The following is a 20,564-nucleotide window of genomic DNA, read 5'->3' as shown; positions in this document are numbered from 1 at the left end:
TAAGGGCTCCCATAGGGAGTCAACCAAGTCTGGCACATTAAGTTTGGGCAGAACCAAGCTCCTCCCCCCTGCATTAAGGCTGAGCATGGCCTCCCACTATAGGGAATGGGTTCCAATAAACCAGCTCATGCACCAGGGATAGATCCTGGCCCTACTCCCAGGAGCCCCTCAGATAGTCCAAGCTTCACCACTGTCTCCCACGTATGGAGGGCCTACTTCAGTCCCATGGAGGCTCCATAGCTGTTGGTCTAGAGTTCCTGAGTTTTCATGAGCCTGGTTCAGCTGTCTTTGTAGATTTCTCCATCATGATCTTGACCTCCCTTGCCCATACATTCCCTCCTCCCTCTCTGTGATTGGATTCCTGTGGTGAGGGCAGAGGAGGAGATAGAAGTGTCTGAGGTCTGAGTCACTTCTTTAAAGAAAAGAGAGAAATACACCCACTGAGAAGTCTGATATTTGTATCAGCCACCAATGTATTTTCCTAGTCTTCAGGGAAGTGACTCGATTCTAGAAAAACAGTTTTGCTTTCTGTTAATAAACATTTGCATATCTCCCCATCTCGCTCTTACTCTCTTTTATGTGTTCTCTACTCTTTTTAATCTTTTGCCTAGATGCAACTAGTGACAGCACTGTTTTCCTGAGAACACAATCAAACTGCGTCAGACACATTCCTAAGTAACCACAGAAGTGTCTGAATTATCCCCCTGCCAAAACACTCCCTATATGTATCATGGATTAATTAATGATACGGGTATTATTGGAGGCGGGAATAATAACAGCTAAAGCATTTATAGAGAACTGTTCCCCAGGTTAGTGTGTTGACTGGAGCAATGTGTCCCAGCATTAGGCCTTTTCTTCATGCCAGCCAAGTTCTTAAATACCTTCAAATGCTACTTGTGAACATTTTACTCTCTGTATTTTCCCCTTTATCTCCCGTACTCTGACGTAGTTTGATAATTCACCTTTTTTTTTGCAAATGTGTTCCTATTACAGATGTCTATAAGGAAAAATATATAAAATTATATGTACTAAAATGGCTGATGAGATGGGTTAGTATGTGCTGCCAAGCCTTATGACCTCACTTTAATCTCCCAAACCCACATGGTGTTAGGGGAGAGAATGATTTCCTTAGAGTTGAATATGGGGAATGTGTAAACACACTGAATTAATTTTTTTTTGTTTTTAGAGACAGGGTTTCTCTGTAACTTTGAAGCATCTCCTGGAACTAGCTCTTGTAGACCAGGCTGGCCTCGAACTCACAGAGACCCTCCTGCCTGTACCTCCCAAGTGCTGGAATTAAAGGCCTGCACTACCACCACCCGGCCTGAATTAAAGTTTTTAAGAAAACTTTTTAAAGCCATTTATATATAGAACTGTATCTCTGGGTAACAGATTCTAGGATTCTATAGCCTTCTAGGCAAACTAACCTGCTTGCCTGCTCTGTCTAACTGCCTGCCCTTCTCCTTTCCTTCCTCCTATCCTCCCCACTTCTTGGACTTATCAACAAGCAAGGAATTTTATAGATCTTTCTCGGGGAAGAAATCAGATCAATAAAACAGCAGAAACTGAATCATTCAGACAGACAGCTCTGCCACAGATCCACATAGGTTTTCCCTAACACATCCATCATGCTAAAAGTGCAGGTCCAGGTTCCCTAAAGACATGTACGGGATCTGCCAGAGAAGAATTCACACACTTTTTAAAACAATAGCAAAAATCAGGAGAAAGCAGAACCCCTTCAACACATTTTATCCTTGAGCCAGGCAGATGTATAGCCCTTATCAGGGCTCATGCCTTTCTACAGGTAGCTTCTGGTGGCCCTAGGCAGCTCCCTAGAGGCCAGAACTGGAATCCGGGTCCCTGGATTGAAGCTCTCTTTAGAAAACTAGCATTTTCAAAATTGATGTTGCATCCTTTTATTTTCTTTTTACAGAAATAGTGTGTACTTGAAAGAAATTCAAACGAGAAACAAGAAAACATGTATCTCAAAAGATTAAGTAGCACCTTGGTATTTTGAGAATCCAACCTTTATCATTTTTTTTTTTGGTTTTTCAAGACAGGGTTTCTCTGTGTAGCCCCTGGCTGTCTTGAAACTTACTGCGCCCGACCAAACTGGCCTTGAACTCACAGAGATCTGGGCCTCTCCCGAGTGCTGGGAAATAAAGGTGCATACCACCAACGCCCAGCTTGAGAATCCAATTTTAAGATTGTATTTACATGACTTCATGGCTCTGAGTAGTTTGCTGAACTACTTAGACTACAATCGTTTTCTAGAGCGTGTACCCGGGCCTGGGTTGAGTTTAGACCCTGGATTTTCCTTCTCTACATCTGGGAAATTGAAGGAGTGCCTGATCTCTGTGCTTCAGTTCTGTCACCTGTAACTTGAGGCTAGCCATAGTGCTCATTTATAGGGCTGTTGTCAGAGCTGAGCGTGCTGATGCCTGTGAGTGGGTGAGTAATCTCACACACTGTAAGCACTCGGTGGATGTTGACTTATTAGTTGGATATTAGGTGGATATTGTTTTATTAGTTAAAAAACATTTATTTTTAAAATTATGCCTGAGTGGATGTGTGGGTGGGTATGTGCACATGAGTACAGGTGCCTACAGAGGTCAGAAGACCAGTGTCTCCCCAGAGCTGGAGTTCCAGGTGGTTCCATGTGGGTGCTGGGAACTGAACTCAGGTTCTCTGGAAGAAAAACACATGCTCTTAATATCAAAGCCACATCTCCAGGCCTCAATTTTTTATTTCTTGTTACTTTACTATCACTGTGGATGTATGACATTGGGGGAGGGTGGTGCTTGTGTGCCATGTGTGCCATGGCACAGATGTGGAGATCAGAGCACAAGTTCATGGTTCTCTTTTTCCATTTTTATGTCAGTTCTGTGACTCCAGCTCAGATCCTCATGATTATACAGCAAGTACTTTCTTTACCTGCTGAACAATCTCTTAATCCCCATTATTTTTTAATGTGTGTATGTCTGTGTGTGTCTGTGTCTGTGTTCATGGGTATGAGTACAGGCGAGTGCAGGTCAAAGGACAGCCCCAGGTGTTGGTCCCCACTCTCTACCTTGTTTAGTACAGGAGCTCCTTGTTGGCTGCTGTGTACCCTAGACTAGTTATCCCATGAGCTTCCAGGGATTCCCTAGTCTCTGCTTCCCCTCTTGCTGGAGGAATACTGGGATTACAGATGTGTGTTATCACATCTAGTCTTTTGTGTGCCCTGGGTATACGAACTCAGATCTTCTTGCTTGTGCAGTCAGTGTTTTCCCCACTGACTGCGCCATTTCCTTAACCCCCATTATTATTATTATGGATCCTTCTATTTTTCCAAACTAAAGATGTTCACTATCCCATTAAATCTTTCATAAAGTGTCAGTCGCTTCTCCCATTTGATTACTTTTTTTTTTTTTTGAGACAGGGTCTGACTGTGTGGCTCTGGCTGGCCTAGACCTGCCTGCCTCTGCTTCTTGAGTGCTGACCCTTTGATATTTTAATTCTTGTGACCATTTCTAGATTGGGTGTATCTCTCAGAACTTTACTGATGCAGCTGCATAAAGTAACCTAGGTTACTTGTATGAGGATAATACAAGCGTGCATTTCAGAGAGCTTCCCTAATGACACTGAAAAAAAAAATCTTACTTGTTTTTTTCACTTTGGGATGATCACATGAGGAAATAAATTGTGTGAAAGCTTTTGCATATTTATGCTGGATTCAAACTGGTAGCTATGACTTCTCTAGCATTCGCTTTATTATTGCCTCAAGACAGCCCATGATGCCCTCCCTCTCTTCTTGGGAAAAGGCAGGACCTCCCACAGCTTTGATACTGAGCATAGGGCTCCAGAATCTATCGCTGGTCCTGAGCATCAAGCTATGTTTCTAACTGCCTACTCCAATAACTACATGTGAATTTCCCACCACTCTCCCTTTTTTGGGGGGGAGGGGCAGGGCCTTATTGTCATTTATCCCTGGCTGGCCTGGCCCTTGTTATGTAACCCAGGTTAGCCTCAGATTTGTGACAATTCTCCTGCCCCAGCCTTCTGTGTGCTGGGATTCTAGTTATGTGTCACCATGCCTGGGTTCCCACCAGTTTCTTACATCAAGCCTGTGCATAGCCAGGTTCAGCCTTATGACTTCTTATTGTTGCTGCAAACAGGTCTGTGTTTTTCAGCTATGCAGATTCGAAGCCATGAAGTCCTTTTTCCATGTTTTTTTTTTTCTTTTTGGCAGTGCTAGGGATCGAACTCAGGGCCTTGCGTATGCTGAGCATGTGCACTGACCTGATCCTTAGCCGTCTACACTGTATCAACTTGCTACTTTATTCCTACATCATACAGTACACTGAGACCCTGTAGCATCTTGGCACTGCTTCTGTTTTATTTTTTCCTCTTTTTTGGTAGGAGACTATGGTTTCTTGAGTGAGAAGTACTCCGCATAGGCCTGGGTATTTGACTATTTGGTTCCAAGTTGTTGGTGGTGTTTGGAGTGGTTTAGGTGGTGCAGCCTTGGTGGGAAAAGTAGGTCTTGGGGGTCAGGCATTGAGATTATGTAGTCCCGCCCTACTTCCAATATGACCTCTCTTTGAAGATGCGCGCTCCTAGTCCCCTGTTGCTGCTGCCATACCTGCCACTTGCTGCTATGCCTCCCCAGCATAGTGGGCTCATATCCCTCTGGAATGATAAGTCAAAAGAAACGCTCTCTCCCTTAAGTTGTGTTTGCTCACAGCGTTTGTCTCGATGACAGAAAAGTGACTGATTTGAAGAGGGCGCAGAAGCTCCCTGTGTGACACAGGCAGGCCTCGAAAGTTTCTTGCTCCCTCCTCCGCCTTCTGAGCCCTGGCATGGCAGGCGTGCGTCACCACGGGCAACTACTTTCCTAAACTCCTAGCTGACCTCCCAGTGCTCATCTCGTTGCGTGTAATTTATTTCCTTTTCTTCTGCCAAACCTAAACCGGGGAGACTTTTGATTGTGGAAATGGACGATTTAAACATTTCAGTTGCGTTGTAGATCTTCCGTAACATGACTCAACTTCCCCACCAAACTTCCCCACCTTTCTCCAAGTACGTGAATTAGTTAACCCACTGTTTATCAGGCACAGCCAGGGAACTAAAGATTGTGCCGAGCACGGCAAAACTTATCGGTGCTTTTCTGTTATCAAGTATTTACTGAGTCCTTACTGTGTACCTGGTATTACAAAGTCCTCTTTCAGTTTATCCTTGAATTGAGTCTTGTTCCCATGGACATTTAACGCCATCTGCAAACCTGAGGATTTCCTTTGCACTCACTGAAATTCAAGAGACCTTTATTGATGCATTGATATAATATGCATTACTGAATACATTTCATGTTTTCTTCTGTATGCGTATGTGTACATGTGTGGGTGGGTATGTGCCATGGTTCATGTGTGGAGACCATGGGACAACTTGCAGGAGTCAGTTTTGTCCTTCCGCCACGTGAGTCAGGCTTATTGGCATATGTCTTTACCCACCGAATCACCTTGCTGGCCCCAGGGCACTTATTTTGGTTAAGTTTTGTGCTAGGTGCTGGTGATAAAGGACAAAGTAATAGTGAATTCCTGCCGTGGAGGCATTTATGATCTTAGAAAATGAATATGCTAATGTATCAGGAGAGCTAGGATAGAGATTTGCCCAGGGGATTCAGAGCCCTTAGGAAGAGGAGCCCCTAACTCAGTTTGGTAACTTTTGGGACATTTGGTGACCTTTAATCTGAGCTTTTCCAGCCAAGTAGGAGTTAATTTTGGAAAGAAGGGGCTGTAGGCCCATTCAAGCAGGAGGAACACATGGAAATACATAGGAGATACACATGAAACACTCATGGAACTACAAGGTGGAATATTTTTTTGTTTCAGAATATCTGGAGTAAAATATATCAGGGAAGCAAAGGCCATAATAGTGAAGAAACAGCCTGGAGCCACAGTGCTTCAAAGATGTCCCCATGTTGAGGGGCCAGAATTAAAGTGGGGGCACTGGAAGGATCTGGAGCAAGGGTGTAACCTACACAAGCAGAGTGGAGCTTCAGAAAATGCTGTCTCATAGGAGTGTGGGGGAATGATTGACAGGGATGAAGGCAGAAGGGCAAACTTTTCCAACAGACGGTCAGATAACAAATACCTTAGGCTTTGTGGGCCCCCAAGCCTCTTTCAAAGTTACCCAATCCTGCCCTTGTTACAGAAAAACAGCCATAAACCGTAAGCAAACAAGGGCAACACTTTTTCCACTGCTCCACCATGGAGGGACACGGAAATCTTGATTTCTGCTGCTGTCACATCACAAAATACTCACTTGGGGCTTTTTAAGATTAGTATTTAAAAATGTCAGAACTGTTCTTAGCTTCCAGTCATAAAAGCAGATGACAGGTTTCTTTTGGGTCCCAGGCTGTTATCTGATCTTTGGGGATATGAGCACAGAAAGGATAGAAATGCTTTTGAGATGCTTATCTCTCGAGCAAGAGGAGAAACTGTGGTGCAATCGTTAATGGGGAAGCTTGAAGGAGGATACCTAGACCTATTGACGAGGTGGGGGTGGAGGGTGGGTTAGAGTTGCTTCTGGCAGAAAGGAAGTGAAGGGATGAGCTAGACACACGGAGTAGGTTTCCAAGGGAGGAGGAAACACCTTCTACGGGAATCTGAAAGGGAGGAAGGATGGGAAGACATGGATGTGATAGCTCATCAATTGGAGGGTAGGAGCTTCCCAGAATGCTTTGAGTTTCTCAGTGAAAACAGAAGCAAAGCTGGAATTCTGAGTTGCCTGTCTGATTACTGGAGTCCATCAAAGTGGTGGAATGGCTGAGAGGAAGCTAGAACATCATGCCTATAAACCAGACTCACAAGTACTCTGGATGTGTAGGAGTAACCAGGAAGTGGTTAGATGGCAAAAACAAGGAAAGAGAAGGTGACAGCTTCCCATGAAGGGTGGAGGAGTCAGGGCTCTGAAGAGTAAGGAGGAAGCAGAGTGTCAACTCCCTCAGGCTACATGATACATGGTATGTGTGATGGTGCATGCACTCGAGCACGTGTACACACAAATGTTGCCATGTTGGACAGTAAGGTTGTGAGGAAGTGAAAAACCTCCACTTGAAACTGCTTCAGAGTAAGGAAATGAAGGGATGAAGGGGATAAGGGACCATGAGAACAGTCCCTCGTGGTGGCTGGGCGGACGGGGGGGAGCTGGGAAAGTACCACACAGAACACGCTGACCTGATGCGGACTGGCACTGGCAGGGGTGGTAGTAATGAAGAGAAATAGAGCTGGGAATGAAGGTGGGAACAGTGTGTGTGTGTGTGTGTGTGTGTGTGTGTGTGTGTGTAGAGAGAGAGAGAGAGAGAGAGAGAGAGAGAGAGAGAGAGAAACAGAGAGAGAGAAACAGAGAGAGACATAGAAGCACATTCTGAGGGAAGCCTAAGTCCATAGGTTTGACTGTCAGCCGGGTTGGAGCTGTGTAGATCTCTCCTGGAGTTGGGCTCTCCAGAGGCTACAGATGGAGAGGGTATTGAGTTGCTGGGGCCATGGAAACTGGTGGTGGTCCTGGGCTGGAAGAGATTTGTTCACTGTGGTCAAGCAAACAAACCTGTGGCTCCTCCGTTCTTAAGATCCAGACACTCATCAGAAAGTGGTTTTGTGGACAGACAGAATCACCTTGGGGTGAGTGGATTTTTTCAAAGGAGGTCTGGCCTTTCAGGTGTTCAGGGACATCCAGCCAGTGCTGAAGAGAGCACAGAGGGAAAAGCCAGGATGCTCTGGGCCTGGTTTCTTGCCTGTATAACAGGCCTAGCCTGGTGTGAACAGGGAAGTACAATTAGACTGGAGTCAGGAGAAAGGAGACAGGTCGTCCTGAGGTTTCTTGGGAAGACAGACCGCCCCAGCTACTAATAGGAATGAGCAATTACTTCTGGGAAAATTCCTGGCCTGTCGACCAGAACCATCATTCTAGAGTTGGTTTTCTCTCTCTGAAGTCTCACTTCCTCACAAAGCTTAAAGGGCTTGTTAGTGACAAGGCATTTGCACTGGGCTGTGTGGCCGGCCCTGAGATGAAAAGCTTTCAGGATGGGACCTTTTATACAAAATGGCCGGGCTGGGATTGATAGTAATAATAGTGATGTCGTGAAAGCTTTGAGGAAGGATTCATATTCAGAAGGGGAAGACTAAGCTCCTTTACAGGAGAGACTCAATATATATACTCAACAGGTAGAGGCCTGAAAGGTTGCTGACAGGCCAGGGCTTGAGACTGGTAGCGGATTTATGTAGAAGTGAAAGTCTAGAACTCAAGCCCCAAGGAGTGCTCAGGCAAGTATGGAGACTTTTTGGAGAGGTTCCCAAACACAGCTCAGCTATGGAGGTGAACTAGGAAAATCTTGTCTTGTGAGGCCCAGGGGAATACACAGAAATTACACTGGAGCAGTGGGGGGGGGGGGATGACAGGTAGGGAGTCAAAGACGAAAGAACTGGTGACACTTGCTTAAAATGGCAATCTGAAAGAACAACAGGAGAGGGAAATAGCTGGTACCACCAAAGATTTCTCCCCAGAGGGAGGGAAGTGCTTCTGGGAGAAGGGAAATCTGGGCACAAAGTTGGTTGACTATCCTTTTGCAAGGTTGATGAAGCTCTGTATTCGTTTCTGACACAGGAGATGACATATATCAAGCTTTGACTGCTAAAGAAAACTCAATAATATGATCCATACCTTTGTGTGAGTTCTTTTACGAACTCTTACCGTGTTGTTTTTTCCCCCCAGTAATGACAAAATGAGGGGATTCCGATTAAATTACAGAGCTGGAGATTGAGGCCCCTCCCAAGGGGACAACTTCTTATCCTGTTAAGAGACGCTGGGGGACAATATCCAGATGGGTTATGAAGATGGATTCTTGTCCCCTTTCCAGCTGTCAGAATAGAATCAAAGTAAAGAGCGCACAATCGGCATCTGATTACACTGGGCTCATGTTTCTTCCGTAGAAAACAGTGGGTTAAATTCGATGAGTTTTCACGCTCGGACAAATCTCGAGGTCTAGGTGTGCCCGTAGGTGGGCAGACCGGCAAAGGAATGGGGACGCGCAGGCGGGAGCTGTGGCGGTCTCTTTAAGAGTGGAGGCTGCGCGGGGCGGTGCCTGCACCGCCGGCTTGGCTGCAGCCCCGCCCCTTTCCCGTGAGCCCTCGGGGAGTGGTCCCACCGCGGGCGGCTGCGGGTGAGGAGTGGGGCGGGGGGTGGGGGGTGGGGGGGGGGAAGACATGGCTGTGCCTCGGCGCAGCTGGCGGCTGGCGCCTGTTCGCCGTGGCGTCGGTCGGCCCAGGGCGCGTCCACTTATGCGGCCACTCTGGTTGCTCTTCGCAGTGAGCCTCTTTGGCTGGGCCGGGGCTTCGGACGGCTCCCGGGGAACGACAAGAGCCATGGACGAGGAGATCGTGTCCGAGAAGCAGGCGGAGGAGAGCCACCGGCAGGACAGCGCCAACCTGCTCATCTTCATCCTGCTGCTCACCCTCACCATTCTGACGATCTGGCTCTTCAAGCACCGCCGGGCCCGCTTCCTGCATGAAACCGGCCTTGCTATGATTTACGGCAAGTGTCTTGGACCCCTGTCCCCTTACTGGTATTACCCCTTTCTCTGCCTGCCGACTGCTTCTCCTTCTGTCCTAGTCCTGCTTGGCCTCCGTTATGCTCCCCTTCTCATTTCATTTTCCGCCTCGTCTTAAACCGTCCTCGGTTTCTTTGCCTCATCCCCCCCCTTTATTTCTGCTACGCCCCCCGTTTTTCCTACCTCGTTCTCAGCCTCGCCTCCCCATTTTCTCTGACTCTCCTTGCTGTTTTTGCCTCCGACCCCACCCCCTTTTTCCTCTGCTCCCCTCTGCCTCTTCTCTGCCTACCAAGCTAGGCACCAGTAAGGGTGGGTGTTGAAGACGGGAAAGGGAGTCGGTGCGGTGGCTAGGATGGGACTTGGGGCAGGGGGAGGGGAAGACATCCTTGTAGTCTGTCTGTCTCTAGGGTGTCAGTTTGTTTAAGGTTCATTGAAGCTGCAGTAGTAGCTGTGCTGCCAGCATCTGGCATTCTTTTGGAACCAGAGGCGACCTTTACTCATTGCTCAGCTTTTGCTATGCCTCCTTTCCAGATGCAAACGATAACCTTACTCCAGTGGAACCCACGCAAAATCAAAACCTGAAGCACGCTACAGAAGGCTCAGGACATTTTAAATGTCGTCCTAATTTATTATATTCTATCTATAATACCTGATGGGGAGACCTAGGGTTGATCCTTAGGATTCAGGCTTATGAAAGTGAGGACGAGTAAGAGTTAAGGTTCTTCAAGCAGCATGTTACATACGATATGATGAGAACAGTTCAGCCAAATAGTAATCAAGAATCTTCACGGTTATGAATAGGGGTGACCTGCCGGTAGCATGAGGTTACTGACCAATTGCTGTGTAAATGATTTTGGTTCTTGAGTCTCAGTGTGTTTTCTTTTGAGGTTATTTTTCTGTGCGTGGGGGGCACATGATATACACACACGCACACGCACACACAGAGGGGGGCAAGAAAGGAAAATCAAGCCATGGGCTTAGAAGCATTTTGAGCAATGCTCTAACCTTGCGAGGGGGAAAAGAATATATTGCTGATGGTCTCATATCTGCCTAGGAGGGTATGGTTTAAGAGACGAGGGCAAGCAAACAGTCCTATCTGCGCAGTAATGTGTGAAGATTATCTTCATTTGGTAGCGTCTTGAATTATAGAGGGTTGTTTCTAATATTTGAAGATAGGTATATGAAGGTTTGGCACTAGAAGGTATTTTTTCATGCAGCCCCCACACCCTTCCAGTAAATCCAGACTTCTAGAATGTGCATGCATCTCAAGGGTAGTAAGAAAAGGTAGTTGTCTGCCTTGAAAATGCATGGGCTCAGGCTTGGCTTTCGTTAGTAAGATAATAAATTCTAAGCATGAGGAATATCCTTGTTTACTAGGATGTCAAAAATGAATTTCTTTGTCTTTTCTTTCTTTCTTTTTCTTTTCTTTCTTTTGGTTTCTCAAGACAGGGTTTTTCTGTGTAACAGCCGTAACTGCCCTGGAACTTGCTTTGTAGATCAGACTGGCCTTGAACTCACAGAGCTCTGCATGCCTCTGCCTCCTGAGTGCTGGGGTTAGCGGCTTGTGCCACCATCACCCAGCCAAAAAAAATTGTATTTCATTTGTAGTGCCTCTTAAGGCTAATTGGTCATACAAGTTGTACATTTTACCTAATTTCTCTGTGTGACAATATGTGTGACACGTCTACTATCTTCAACAAACATTTACTAATTAGTTTATTATTATATAGTATGTACAGAATCTGTAGACGTGTAGAGTCTTTAAGGAATGTAAAGACAAATCATTTGGGTAAATGAAAAATGAGCTGCATAGTGTTACAATAAGGAACTGATCATAGATAATCTCTTTCCTATTGAGAGAGATGTTTTTACTTGATAGTTGATGGTACAAGACTTAAGATCAGGGATTGGCATTTTAAAAAGGGCTAGATAATAAAGATTATTGATTTTAAGGGTCATGTATATTACATTTTAATCCCTGTTTTTTTCCTCTTTGCAAACTTAAAAAAATGCAAAAAAGGGAGGGGGTCAGAGAAAGAAGGATCACTGGACAAGAGAGTACTGGCTGCTCTTGCAGAGGACCCTGGTTTGATTCCCAGCCCCCACATGATGGCTCACAGCCATCTGTAGCACCAGTTCCAGGGGATTTGATACACATTTCTGGACTGTGGCTAGTGCATACACACACTACACTAACATACATGTAGGCAAAGCATGCAGACACATAAAGCATAAATAATTTTATTTTAAAATTTAAATCTTTAGGTTTTTAAAAATAAATGAAAAAAGTGTCTTCTCGGCTCTTGGGCCATGGGAAAGCAAACTGAGTTCTGAAGCTGCATTTACCTCTTCTGTGGCTCTTGCACCATCATAGCTGTTGTGATACTGTATATCTGTAGTTTCATTTCTAGGTGAAAAGAGAATTTCTGCACATCTAAGCTTCAGCTGGATGGCGATCTAATTGTGATATTGGTTTCAATATGTAACTACCCTCAGAAAAATGCTGGGTTTTTTTTTTTGATTGCTTGGCAGAGATGGTTCTTGCTATGTAGTCTAGGCTGGTCTTAAACTCATGGCAGTCTTGCATCTGCATCCCTAGTGCCAAGATGACAGGCTTACATCACCATGCCTACCTCTTTTATCTTTGTAAGAAGCAAGGGTAAAAAACTTAAACCACAGCTGGGTGTGGTGATCACTAAACTCAGGAAGCAGGCAAGAGTATAGCAAGTTAGAGCCCTTCTAGGCTGCAGAGCGAGACCCTATCTTAAAACAGCCAAACGGAAAGTAAACTTAAGCCAATTATGTGGTCAGTTTCTAGACTGCAATATAGATTAATAATTGCTCTAGCAGCTGGGCGGTGGTGGTGTGGGCCTTTAATCCCAGCACTCAGGAGGGAGAGGCAGGCAGATCTCTGTGGATTCAAGCAAGGCCAACCTGATCTACAAGAGCTAGTTCCAGGACAGACTTGATAGCTACAGCGAAACCCTGTCTCGAAAACAGATTCTTAGCCAGGTGGTGGTGCACACCTTTAATCCCAGCACTCAGGAGGCAGAGGCAGGTGGATCTCTTATGAGTTTGAGGCCAGCCTGGTCTACAGAGTGAGTGCCAGGATAACCAGGGCTACATGGAGAAATTCTGTCTCAAAAACCAAACAAACAAAAACAAAAAACAAAACACCCTAGGCTCCTTTGTGTGTGCATGTGGAGGTGCGTCGTGAAAAACAGAGCTCAACATTGGGTGGCTTCCTCAGTCGCCGTCCGCCTTATTTTTTTGAGACAGAGCTTCTCACCAAACCCAGAGTTTATGGATCTGTCTAGACTAACCGGCCAGCAAACCCCTATGAATCTTCCCATTACCATGTCCGTAACACCGGGATTACAGAGGCACTCTGCTGTAACCCTGTTTTTACGTGGGTTCTTGGGATCCCGACTCAGATTCCTGTGCTTACATGGCAAGTGCATTGCCAACTGAGCCTTCTCCCCACCCCCTGCAAACACAGCATCAATGCTCCCACGTGCTTTGTTCACTGGGCTAGTTTTCTTAGGAAGCTGTAGAGTGAGTCACTGTTCGTAGACATTGTTGAGCTAGTTAATTAAGTCTGAAAAGCGATCACTCACTGCATGTGCTTACAAATAAGAAGCAAATGACAAAAAAATATTTGGTTTGCGTTAGGGAATCTTGTTTAGTTAAGTCCTAAGATTAACTATTACTCTATCAGTAAACCTTTATTCGATGTCTGTGATGGATGGCGTATGATGAGAAAGGTAGGTAGGTGCCACATTCCCTGCCCTCAAAGTAGTACAGTCTAGTAACTAAATAGCTAGTGTTTATTGAGCATTACAGTGTGTTAGACTGTATTATTCACGTTTAAGTAGCATCTCATTTAAACCTCATAGCACCTCTGTCATATGGGTACTATTATCTTTCTCATTTTACAGTTGAGGAAATTAAGCCTCAGAGAGGGTAAATGATCTGCTTGATATTATATGTTGAGTCAGGATTCAAAGAGTCTATCTGGTTTAACAGCCACCCCCTCCCTTTTTTAGCCAATAAATCACAACAAATGTCAGTAAAAGCTTTGACTTTCTTTGCTGTCTTGAAATTCAGTCAACCATTGTTACAGAATTAACAATATTCTCTTAAAAGATTTTATTTTTTATTATATGAATGTTTTGTCTGCATGTCTGTCTATGTAGCACATGCATTCATTGCCCTCAGAGGCTAAAGATCGTATGAGATCCCCTGGAGCTGGAGTTCCGGATGGTTGTGAGCCTCCATGTGGCTTCTCGGAATCAATCGTGGGCTCTCTGCCTGAGAAGCAGTGCTCTTAAACCACTTAGCCACCTCTCCAGCCTTCTCTAGCAGCAGTTTTGAAACAAGTTACTGATGATTTTATGAACGCATACTCACTTTCAGTAGGAGGCCCTGGTCATGCTAGAATAAGCATCCTGTCATTGAACTACACCTTCAAAATCCTCTTTTTCCTTTTTATTTTGAGACAAGTTCTCACTGATTAGCCCCAACTAGTCTCAGACTTGCTGTAATTCTTTCTCTGTCTCTTGAGTCCTGGGACTACAGGACTTTATTATTATTATTATTATTATTATTATTATTTAAACGTTTTTATTATTATTGGTGAGTGTGCATGTTTGCATTATGTGTTGGTGAGTGCGTTCATGCATACGACACAGTGCATTTGGAGGTAAGAGGTAACTTTGTGGAGTCAGTTTTCCAGTGATTGAACTCGGATCATCAGGCTTCTGTGGCAAACTCTTTTAGCAGCTGAGCCATCTTGCTGTCCCCAAACACTTCTGAAGGTGTAGAAAGTGTTGTCGGCTCTGACTACACTTCGTTCTTCAGTGATATTACTCCCATACTTTTCAGCAGCAAAATTTTTCAGGTACAGTAGGCAGGGAGACTGGGCTGGGGCTGCTGAGGAAGCCATGTTGTATTAACTAGAGAAGCCGACAGTGGGTCGGTCAGGTTCCTTATCCCTGGGAGCACTTTCAGCACAAGCAGATCGTGAATGCATAGGAAGGCTAGGCTTCTGTTTGTGAAAACTGCTCTCGTCACCTGTTATTAATTTAAATTTTATAATAGCAATATATTCTGTTCCTCCATATGTGTAGGATGGTAGCCGTTTCTGCCTTATCTTCCAGACAAAGCACTCTTTTGTGACTGTCCTCTTTACTGGGAATTGCTTTAATCCCATGATTAGGATTTGACCTTTTAAAGAACTCGAATTTAGTTGATCTGTCAACTTTTTCCAGAGAAATTCCCGTTTTCCATCTACTATAATGAATGCATGTCTTGTTTCCAGCATAAGTAATTGTTCTCTATGCTGTTGTTTTATTGTCCAAGGTGTGTGTTTTAAATCTGCCCAAGTGCTTAATCAGGGCACCTGCTATTTCAGTGTGGGTTCAGGCATGCAGAGGAGCCAGTGGACACTCTTCCTTGCATTGTAAAGAATTTATGCTTCTGTTGGTAATATTTACAGTAGCTAAATAGTGATCTTTTAACGTGTAAAAGCAAAGGGCTAACTTTTACTGAGCCCCTCGTTTCCAGGTCTTTTGTGATAGGAGAGAATGGTTGTCTCTGTGTCACCTACACAGAAGAACTACATGGATGCAGCCTTTCTTCCCTCCTGGTTATGGCTATCAAGGATTGCTGGTAACCAGTCATGACATTCGTTCTCATCTTTCTTGGTCCTTTCTCTGGCCCCTTCTCCTTCAATCTTCCCTGTCCTGTGGCTCAGTCTCTTTCCCTGCTTTCTTTCTTTCATCGTATAGAGGTTTGTCTAAACTCAAGATCCTGCCTTCCAGTGTGCTCCACCACGCCCAGTTGTTTTTGTACCACTGTTTTGTATTAATATGGTGCTGGGCTTTAAACTCAGCACTTTGCACTGCTGGTTGCTCTTGCTGCAAGATACGCCCCACCAATCCAGGAGAGGCAGGGGCTTTTAAAGTGAATCTTCATTTCAGATCTGAGCATTGGCAAATATTTTTCAGATTGATATTGTGCCGCTCAGCAGTTCATCACTGTTGCTTCCTTTAACAAGCACACGTGGTGGCTGTGAGGTAACTGTAAGGGCCTGTCATATTTTCTCCGCCCCTTTCCCTACCAGCTGCTGCTTTTACAGCCCTGTTTCTTTTTTTACTTAATTTTTTTCATGTAATATATTTTGATCTTATTTCTTTTTCCTGAACTCCTCTGAGATCCCCGCTCCCTACTCTCCCAGCTTTGTGTTCTCACTCACTCAGAAGAAGAAGAAAAAAATCAAAACAAATACAGAAAAACCCAGTAAGATTAGAAAAAAAAATGAAGCAGTCTGCCCCACCTAAAAAATGAAACACTTAGTCTATTTTGGGTTGGTTAACTACTCCTGGGCATGGGGCCTGCCCTCAGTGTGGTTGATGGCTCAGTGACACTCACTGGAGGAAACTGATTTCCCCTTCCCAGCAGGGATCAGTTGCAAATAGCTTCTTGGTTGGGTGAGACTGTGTGTCCACTTCTCTTTCCCAGTGTTAGGATTTTGTCTGCTTTGAGCTGGTGCAGGACTCGTGCCTGCTGTCCTGGTCTCTGAGTTCATGAGTAGCTGTTAGTGTGTATACAAGATGCTGTTTGCGTGGAGTCATCTGCCACCTCCCGCTCTTACAATCTTTCTGCATAGGTCTCTGAGCCCGTAGGGCGAGGTCTGATAGAGACATCCCATTAGTGCTCAGTGCTCCACAGTCCCTTACTCTCTTCACATTGTCTGTTTGCGGATCTCAGCGTTAATTCCCATCTGATGCCAGAAGAAAGCCTCTGAAGAGTTGAGTGATACAATGATCCTCTGTACATCCCCCTGATTCTGTTTCATTCCTCCCTACTCTGGTCTGGCTTCTTACCAAGGCGACCCATACCTTCCTGGTTGCTAAACCCAGAGGAGATTTCTCACTCCTTAATTATTTAACATTACTGTAGTAATTGATAATTTTCGTCATTTCCTCAAAAAATAAAAATTTCTGCTTCTTCCTGAATTTTTAGCCACCATGTATTTCTTCCTATTCCTTTGGTTTTCCTCCTTAGGTTCATTATCAGTTTATCGGTTCCTATTGGCCCCTCCATGGTGGTTGTTAGCGGATCAAACCCAGGACTGACAGCTGTAGCCTTCTTCCCGTACGTTTTGCTCTCAGTTGGTCATGTCATATATGTACCCAAACTTTACTAACTGGTCACTAAGTTGAGGTTCTCTACGTGTGCTCTAGACTCCACATCCTCAGATGAAACTCAGCATGTTTGAAACTAAACTTGGGGCGGGAGAGGCGCCCAGCAGTTAATGGCACTTGCTCCTCTTCAGAGCACTTGCTCCTCCCAGCAACCATATCAGGCTTCTCCCAACTGTTGACACTACGGCTCCAGGGCACTTGATGCCTTCCTCTGGTCCGCTGTGGGCACCTGTGCATGTGTGACAGACAGATGTGCACATACAAATAAAAGTATTTTAAAAACAAACTTGGACTTTCACCCCTGTATATCCATTCTCTCCGTGTGTTCCCACTTCGTTAAATAGCTTTGTTTTCCATCTGGATGCTCAGGCCAGCATAACCACCTCATTGTCAAGTCCATTAAAGCTCCTCTAGTCTTTCATCTCATTTTCCCTAGCCTATTCTACTCAGCCACCAAAGCTCTCTAAAACATACTATCTTCCAACAACCCCCACTTCTGGCATTACTCTCTTAGATGAGGTCCAAAGCTCTTATTGCCTAATGATTGCAGTGTTCACCTAGACAGCCATTTAGACCCTCTCGAGTCTAGACCAAGCTTTTAAAATAGAACACTAATGTCAAGCTCACACTTAGGGCTCTTCAGTGATTTCTTTTTACTTCAGGGCATTAAAGTTCAACCCCCCTTTTCAGCACACCTGTTGTTTATGATTTAGTCCCTGCAGATCTTCCGGACTTCACCTCTTGTCAGCTCATAATGGAGCCACACTGAAACACCTTGCGATTACTCTTATCAGTCATGTTCTGTTATTCCTTGAGCGGATATATATTCTACTATACCTCTACCTGGTAATGATATTAGTTACTTAGGTGACATTGCTGGAAAACCCTCTAATGTCCTATTCCCTTAGACTTAGTTAATTTAAGGCATCTTGTGTATGGGTGTGTTACATTAAAATTGTTAAAATTGTTTTTTTTTAAACTGGACTGAGAACTCTTTGAAATGGACATTATTTTCTTCTGTGAACCCTGGGGATGTATCTTGCTTAAGTTAGCAGTTTGCATCTTAAATGAATGGGTGACCAGTCACAATAAAAGACCATGAGAAGGTAAAGTGTAGTTAGCACTATGACTCTTGGCCTTAAAGAATGTTCCAGAAGTATGGGTTCAGTGTGTAGTTGAGGTATATACATATATAAATATTAATTTGCCATATAAATGAAGTTTGATATATTCTACAACAAAGGTGAATGTCCAAATATTATATACTAAGTGAAAGAAGCTAGCACAAGAGGTCATATGTAACATGAAGGCTGGCTTGTTGGGGTTTCTGTCCTACCCGGTACCCCACAGCCGGTAAGTCCCAGAGAAAATCAATCACACAGAGATCTCTATAAGTTATAAAGCTGATTGGCCCATTAGGTCAGGCTTCTTATTAGCTCTTATAACTTATGTTACCCCATTATCCTTATCTACATTAGCCACATGGCTCAGTACCTTTCTCAGCTGGGCAAGTTACATGCTGCCTCTTCGGTGGTCTGTGCAGGAATGGCGGAGGGAGCTTCCTGTTTCCCAGAATACTCCCAGTCTCTTTGCTCCACCCCTACTTCCTGTCTGGCTTTCCCGCCTATACTGCTTGCCTGGCCAATCAGTGTTTTATTAAAATATGATTGACAGAATACAATTCTCACATACCAGTCATACATTGTAAGATTGCATTTATATGAAATGTCCACTATAGGCAAATGTAGAGAGATGAAAAGTAGATTTTTGACTTCTAAGGGCTGGAGCTTATAGGTCTAGAGAGATAAATTAGTCATAAACTACTTACTGTAAAAGCATGAGAACTTGAGTTTGGACCCTCACCCAAGGACAGCAGACATGGTGGCATGTGTGTTCAAGTACAGCTCTGCAGCAGGCAGGGGAGCAGAGATAGGTAGGTCTCTGGAGCTCACTGGCCACCTAGTCTAGCCAAAATCAGTAAGGTGTAGGCTCAGGGAAAGTCCCTGTCTCAAACAATAGAAGATTGATTAAGGAAGACGCCCAATGTTAATCTCTACTACACAGATGTCCATATATGTGCATGCATGTATGTGTGTACACATCTATACATACTCAAATTTTTAAAAGGTAAAAAGAACCAAAAGGCTAGAGTTTGAGGATAGGGGAGTAGGGAGTATTCTAAAATTTTGGCGGCATTGAAAATGTTCTGGAATTAGTGGTGATTGAGTTACACTTTGTGAATATATAATTTGTGAATATACTAAAGACCATTGAATTGTGCTCAAAAGACTAAGCCTTATAGCATTAGAATTATGTCTCAGTAAAACTGTTATTAAACATTGCAGTTTATCAGTACAGTTTTATAGAACCCAGAGAATTATGTGTATCTGAATATGCGTAGGAGTAAAACCTGTATGCTGATCACATAGGACCAGAATCAGGACTTTTCTTTGATGTATTGATTTGGAGGTGGGTATTTTAAACTTTAATTCTGACATTTCAATAGTAGAAGAATTCAACCAATTTATAAACAATATATTCACTTTGCCGTTTATTAAATATATATTACTTGATCTCCTATGTGTGTGTGCTTTGAAAATAACACAGGGAATATATATATGTTTACCTTGTTAATTAATGCAGGTGGTGGTGACACACGCCTTTAATCCCAGCACTTGGGAGGCAGAGGCAGGCAGATTTCTGTGAATTCAAGACCAGCCTGGTCTACAAGAACTAGTTCCAGGACAGACTCCAAAGCTACAGATGAAACCCTGCCTCAAAAAAAGGAGGGGGGGAGAAAACACTGCTTAACTTTGTTCATTGATGGTTGAGGGTTTTAAAAAAAAACCACATTTTTATGGTCTTGGACTTAAAACCAAGGAGTAGCACTAAAGAAACACTTTGTTTTGTCCTTCTTGTTTGGAAATAGGGTCTCATGTCCAGGAGCTCACCATGTAGCCCAGGCAGGTTTGAACCCAGTCTTTCCTCAGCCTCTTGAGTGCTAGGATTATAGGTGTGCATCAAATTTGCCAGGCTTCAAAAGTATACCTTTCCAGTATGAGTGCACTGTCAACTTGACACCCCGGAGAGCACAATCTGTTGGAGACGATTTGAAGATATTCTCTCAGTTAGTCCCTTTCCATATTGGTTATGTATGTAGTGACTGAGAAGTGTAGCAGTCTGTGCTGTTAATCTAGGGCAAATTTTGCCTTCTGGCCTACTCGATTATGAGAAAATTGAACTCTTAGACATGTGAATTCAGTAGTACTTTAAACTGTAATAGCATTTGGTTTAAAAATTAGTTCTGATCCTCCATGGACTCTCATCAGAAATTTTCTGTTCTTAATCCAGAGATATGTGTTGGGTACAAATAAGCACTTTCTGTCTGCATGAGGAGCTGATGGGGTTCTTTCATTTCCAGGTGTTTTGGTGGGGCTTGTGCTTCGGTACGGCATTCATGTTCCCAGTGACGTGAATAATGTCACCCTGAGCTGTGAAGTGCAGTCAAGTCCAACTACGTTGTTGGTCAATGTCAGTGGAAAATTTTACGAGTATATGCTGAAAGGAGAGATTAGCTCACATGAACTCAACAATGTTCAAGATAACGAGATGCTTAGGAAGGTAAGTTTTTAGTTGAAGGGGATGTTTGGGTTTTTGAAAAAGTGTGTAATGAACAACTAGATGAATCTTAAGAAAAATGATGACCCATTTTATTTTATTAATTTTTTTATTTTGAGGCAGTTTAACTTGTGTGCTGCCCTAGAACTTGT

At 44.1% G+C, this 20,564-nt stretch overlaps 1 protein-coding gene across 4 annotated transcripts in view; it reads left to right on the top strand.

The window, feature by feature from the left end:
- Window positions 1-20,564, top strand: part of Slc9a6 (solute carrier family 9 member A6) — a 69,980-nt gene that overhangs the window by 2,352 nt on the left and 47,064 nt on the right. For 2 of the 4 annotated variants that reach the window (XM_048457626.3, XM_048457631.3), the window contains exons 1-2: window positions 9,242-9,570; window positions 20,216-20,415. In XM_048457626.3, the coding sequence (XP_048313583.1) occupies window positions 9,243-9,570; window positions 20,216-20,415 (528 nt within the window). In that variant the 5' untranslated portion in view covers window position 9,242. Of the gene's footprint in view, window positions 1-9,139; window positions 9,200-9,241; window positions 9,571-20,215; window positions 20,416-20,564 lie in introns of those variants that run through there. The other 2 variants (XM_087902798.1, XM_087902797.1) reach the window with 2 other exon arrangements.

This window comes from Myodes glareolus, chromosome X (assembly GCF_982192425.1).
Source record: "Myodes glareolus chromosome X, mMyoGla1.1, whole genome shotgun sequence".
Lineage (NCBI taxonomy): Eukaryota > Metazoa > Chordata > Mammalia > Rodentia > Cricetidae > Myodes > Myodes glareolus.
Note: the sequence above shows the minus strand (reverse complement) of the source record. Positions and strands in the feature narration are given on the sequence as shown.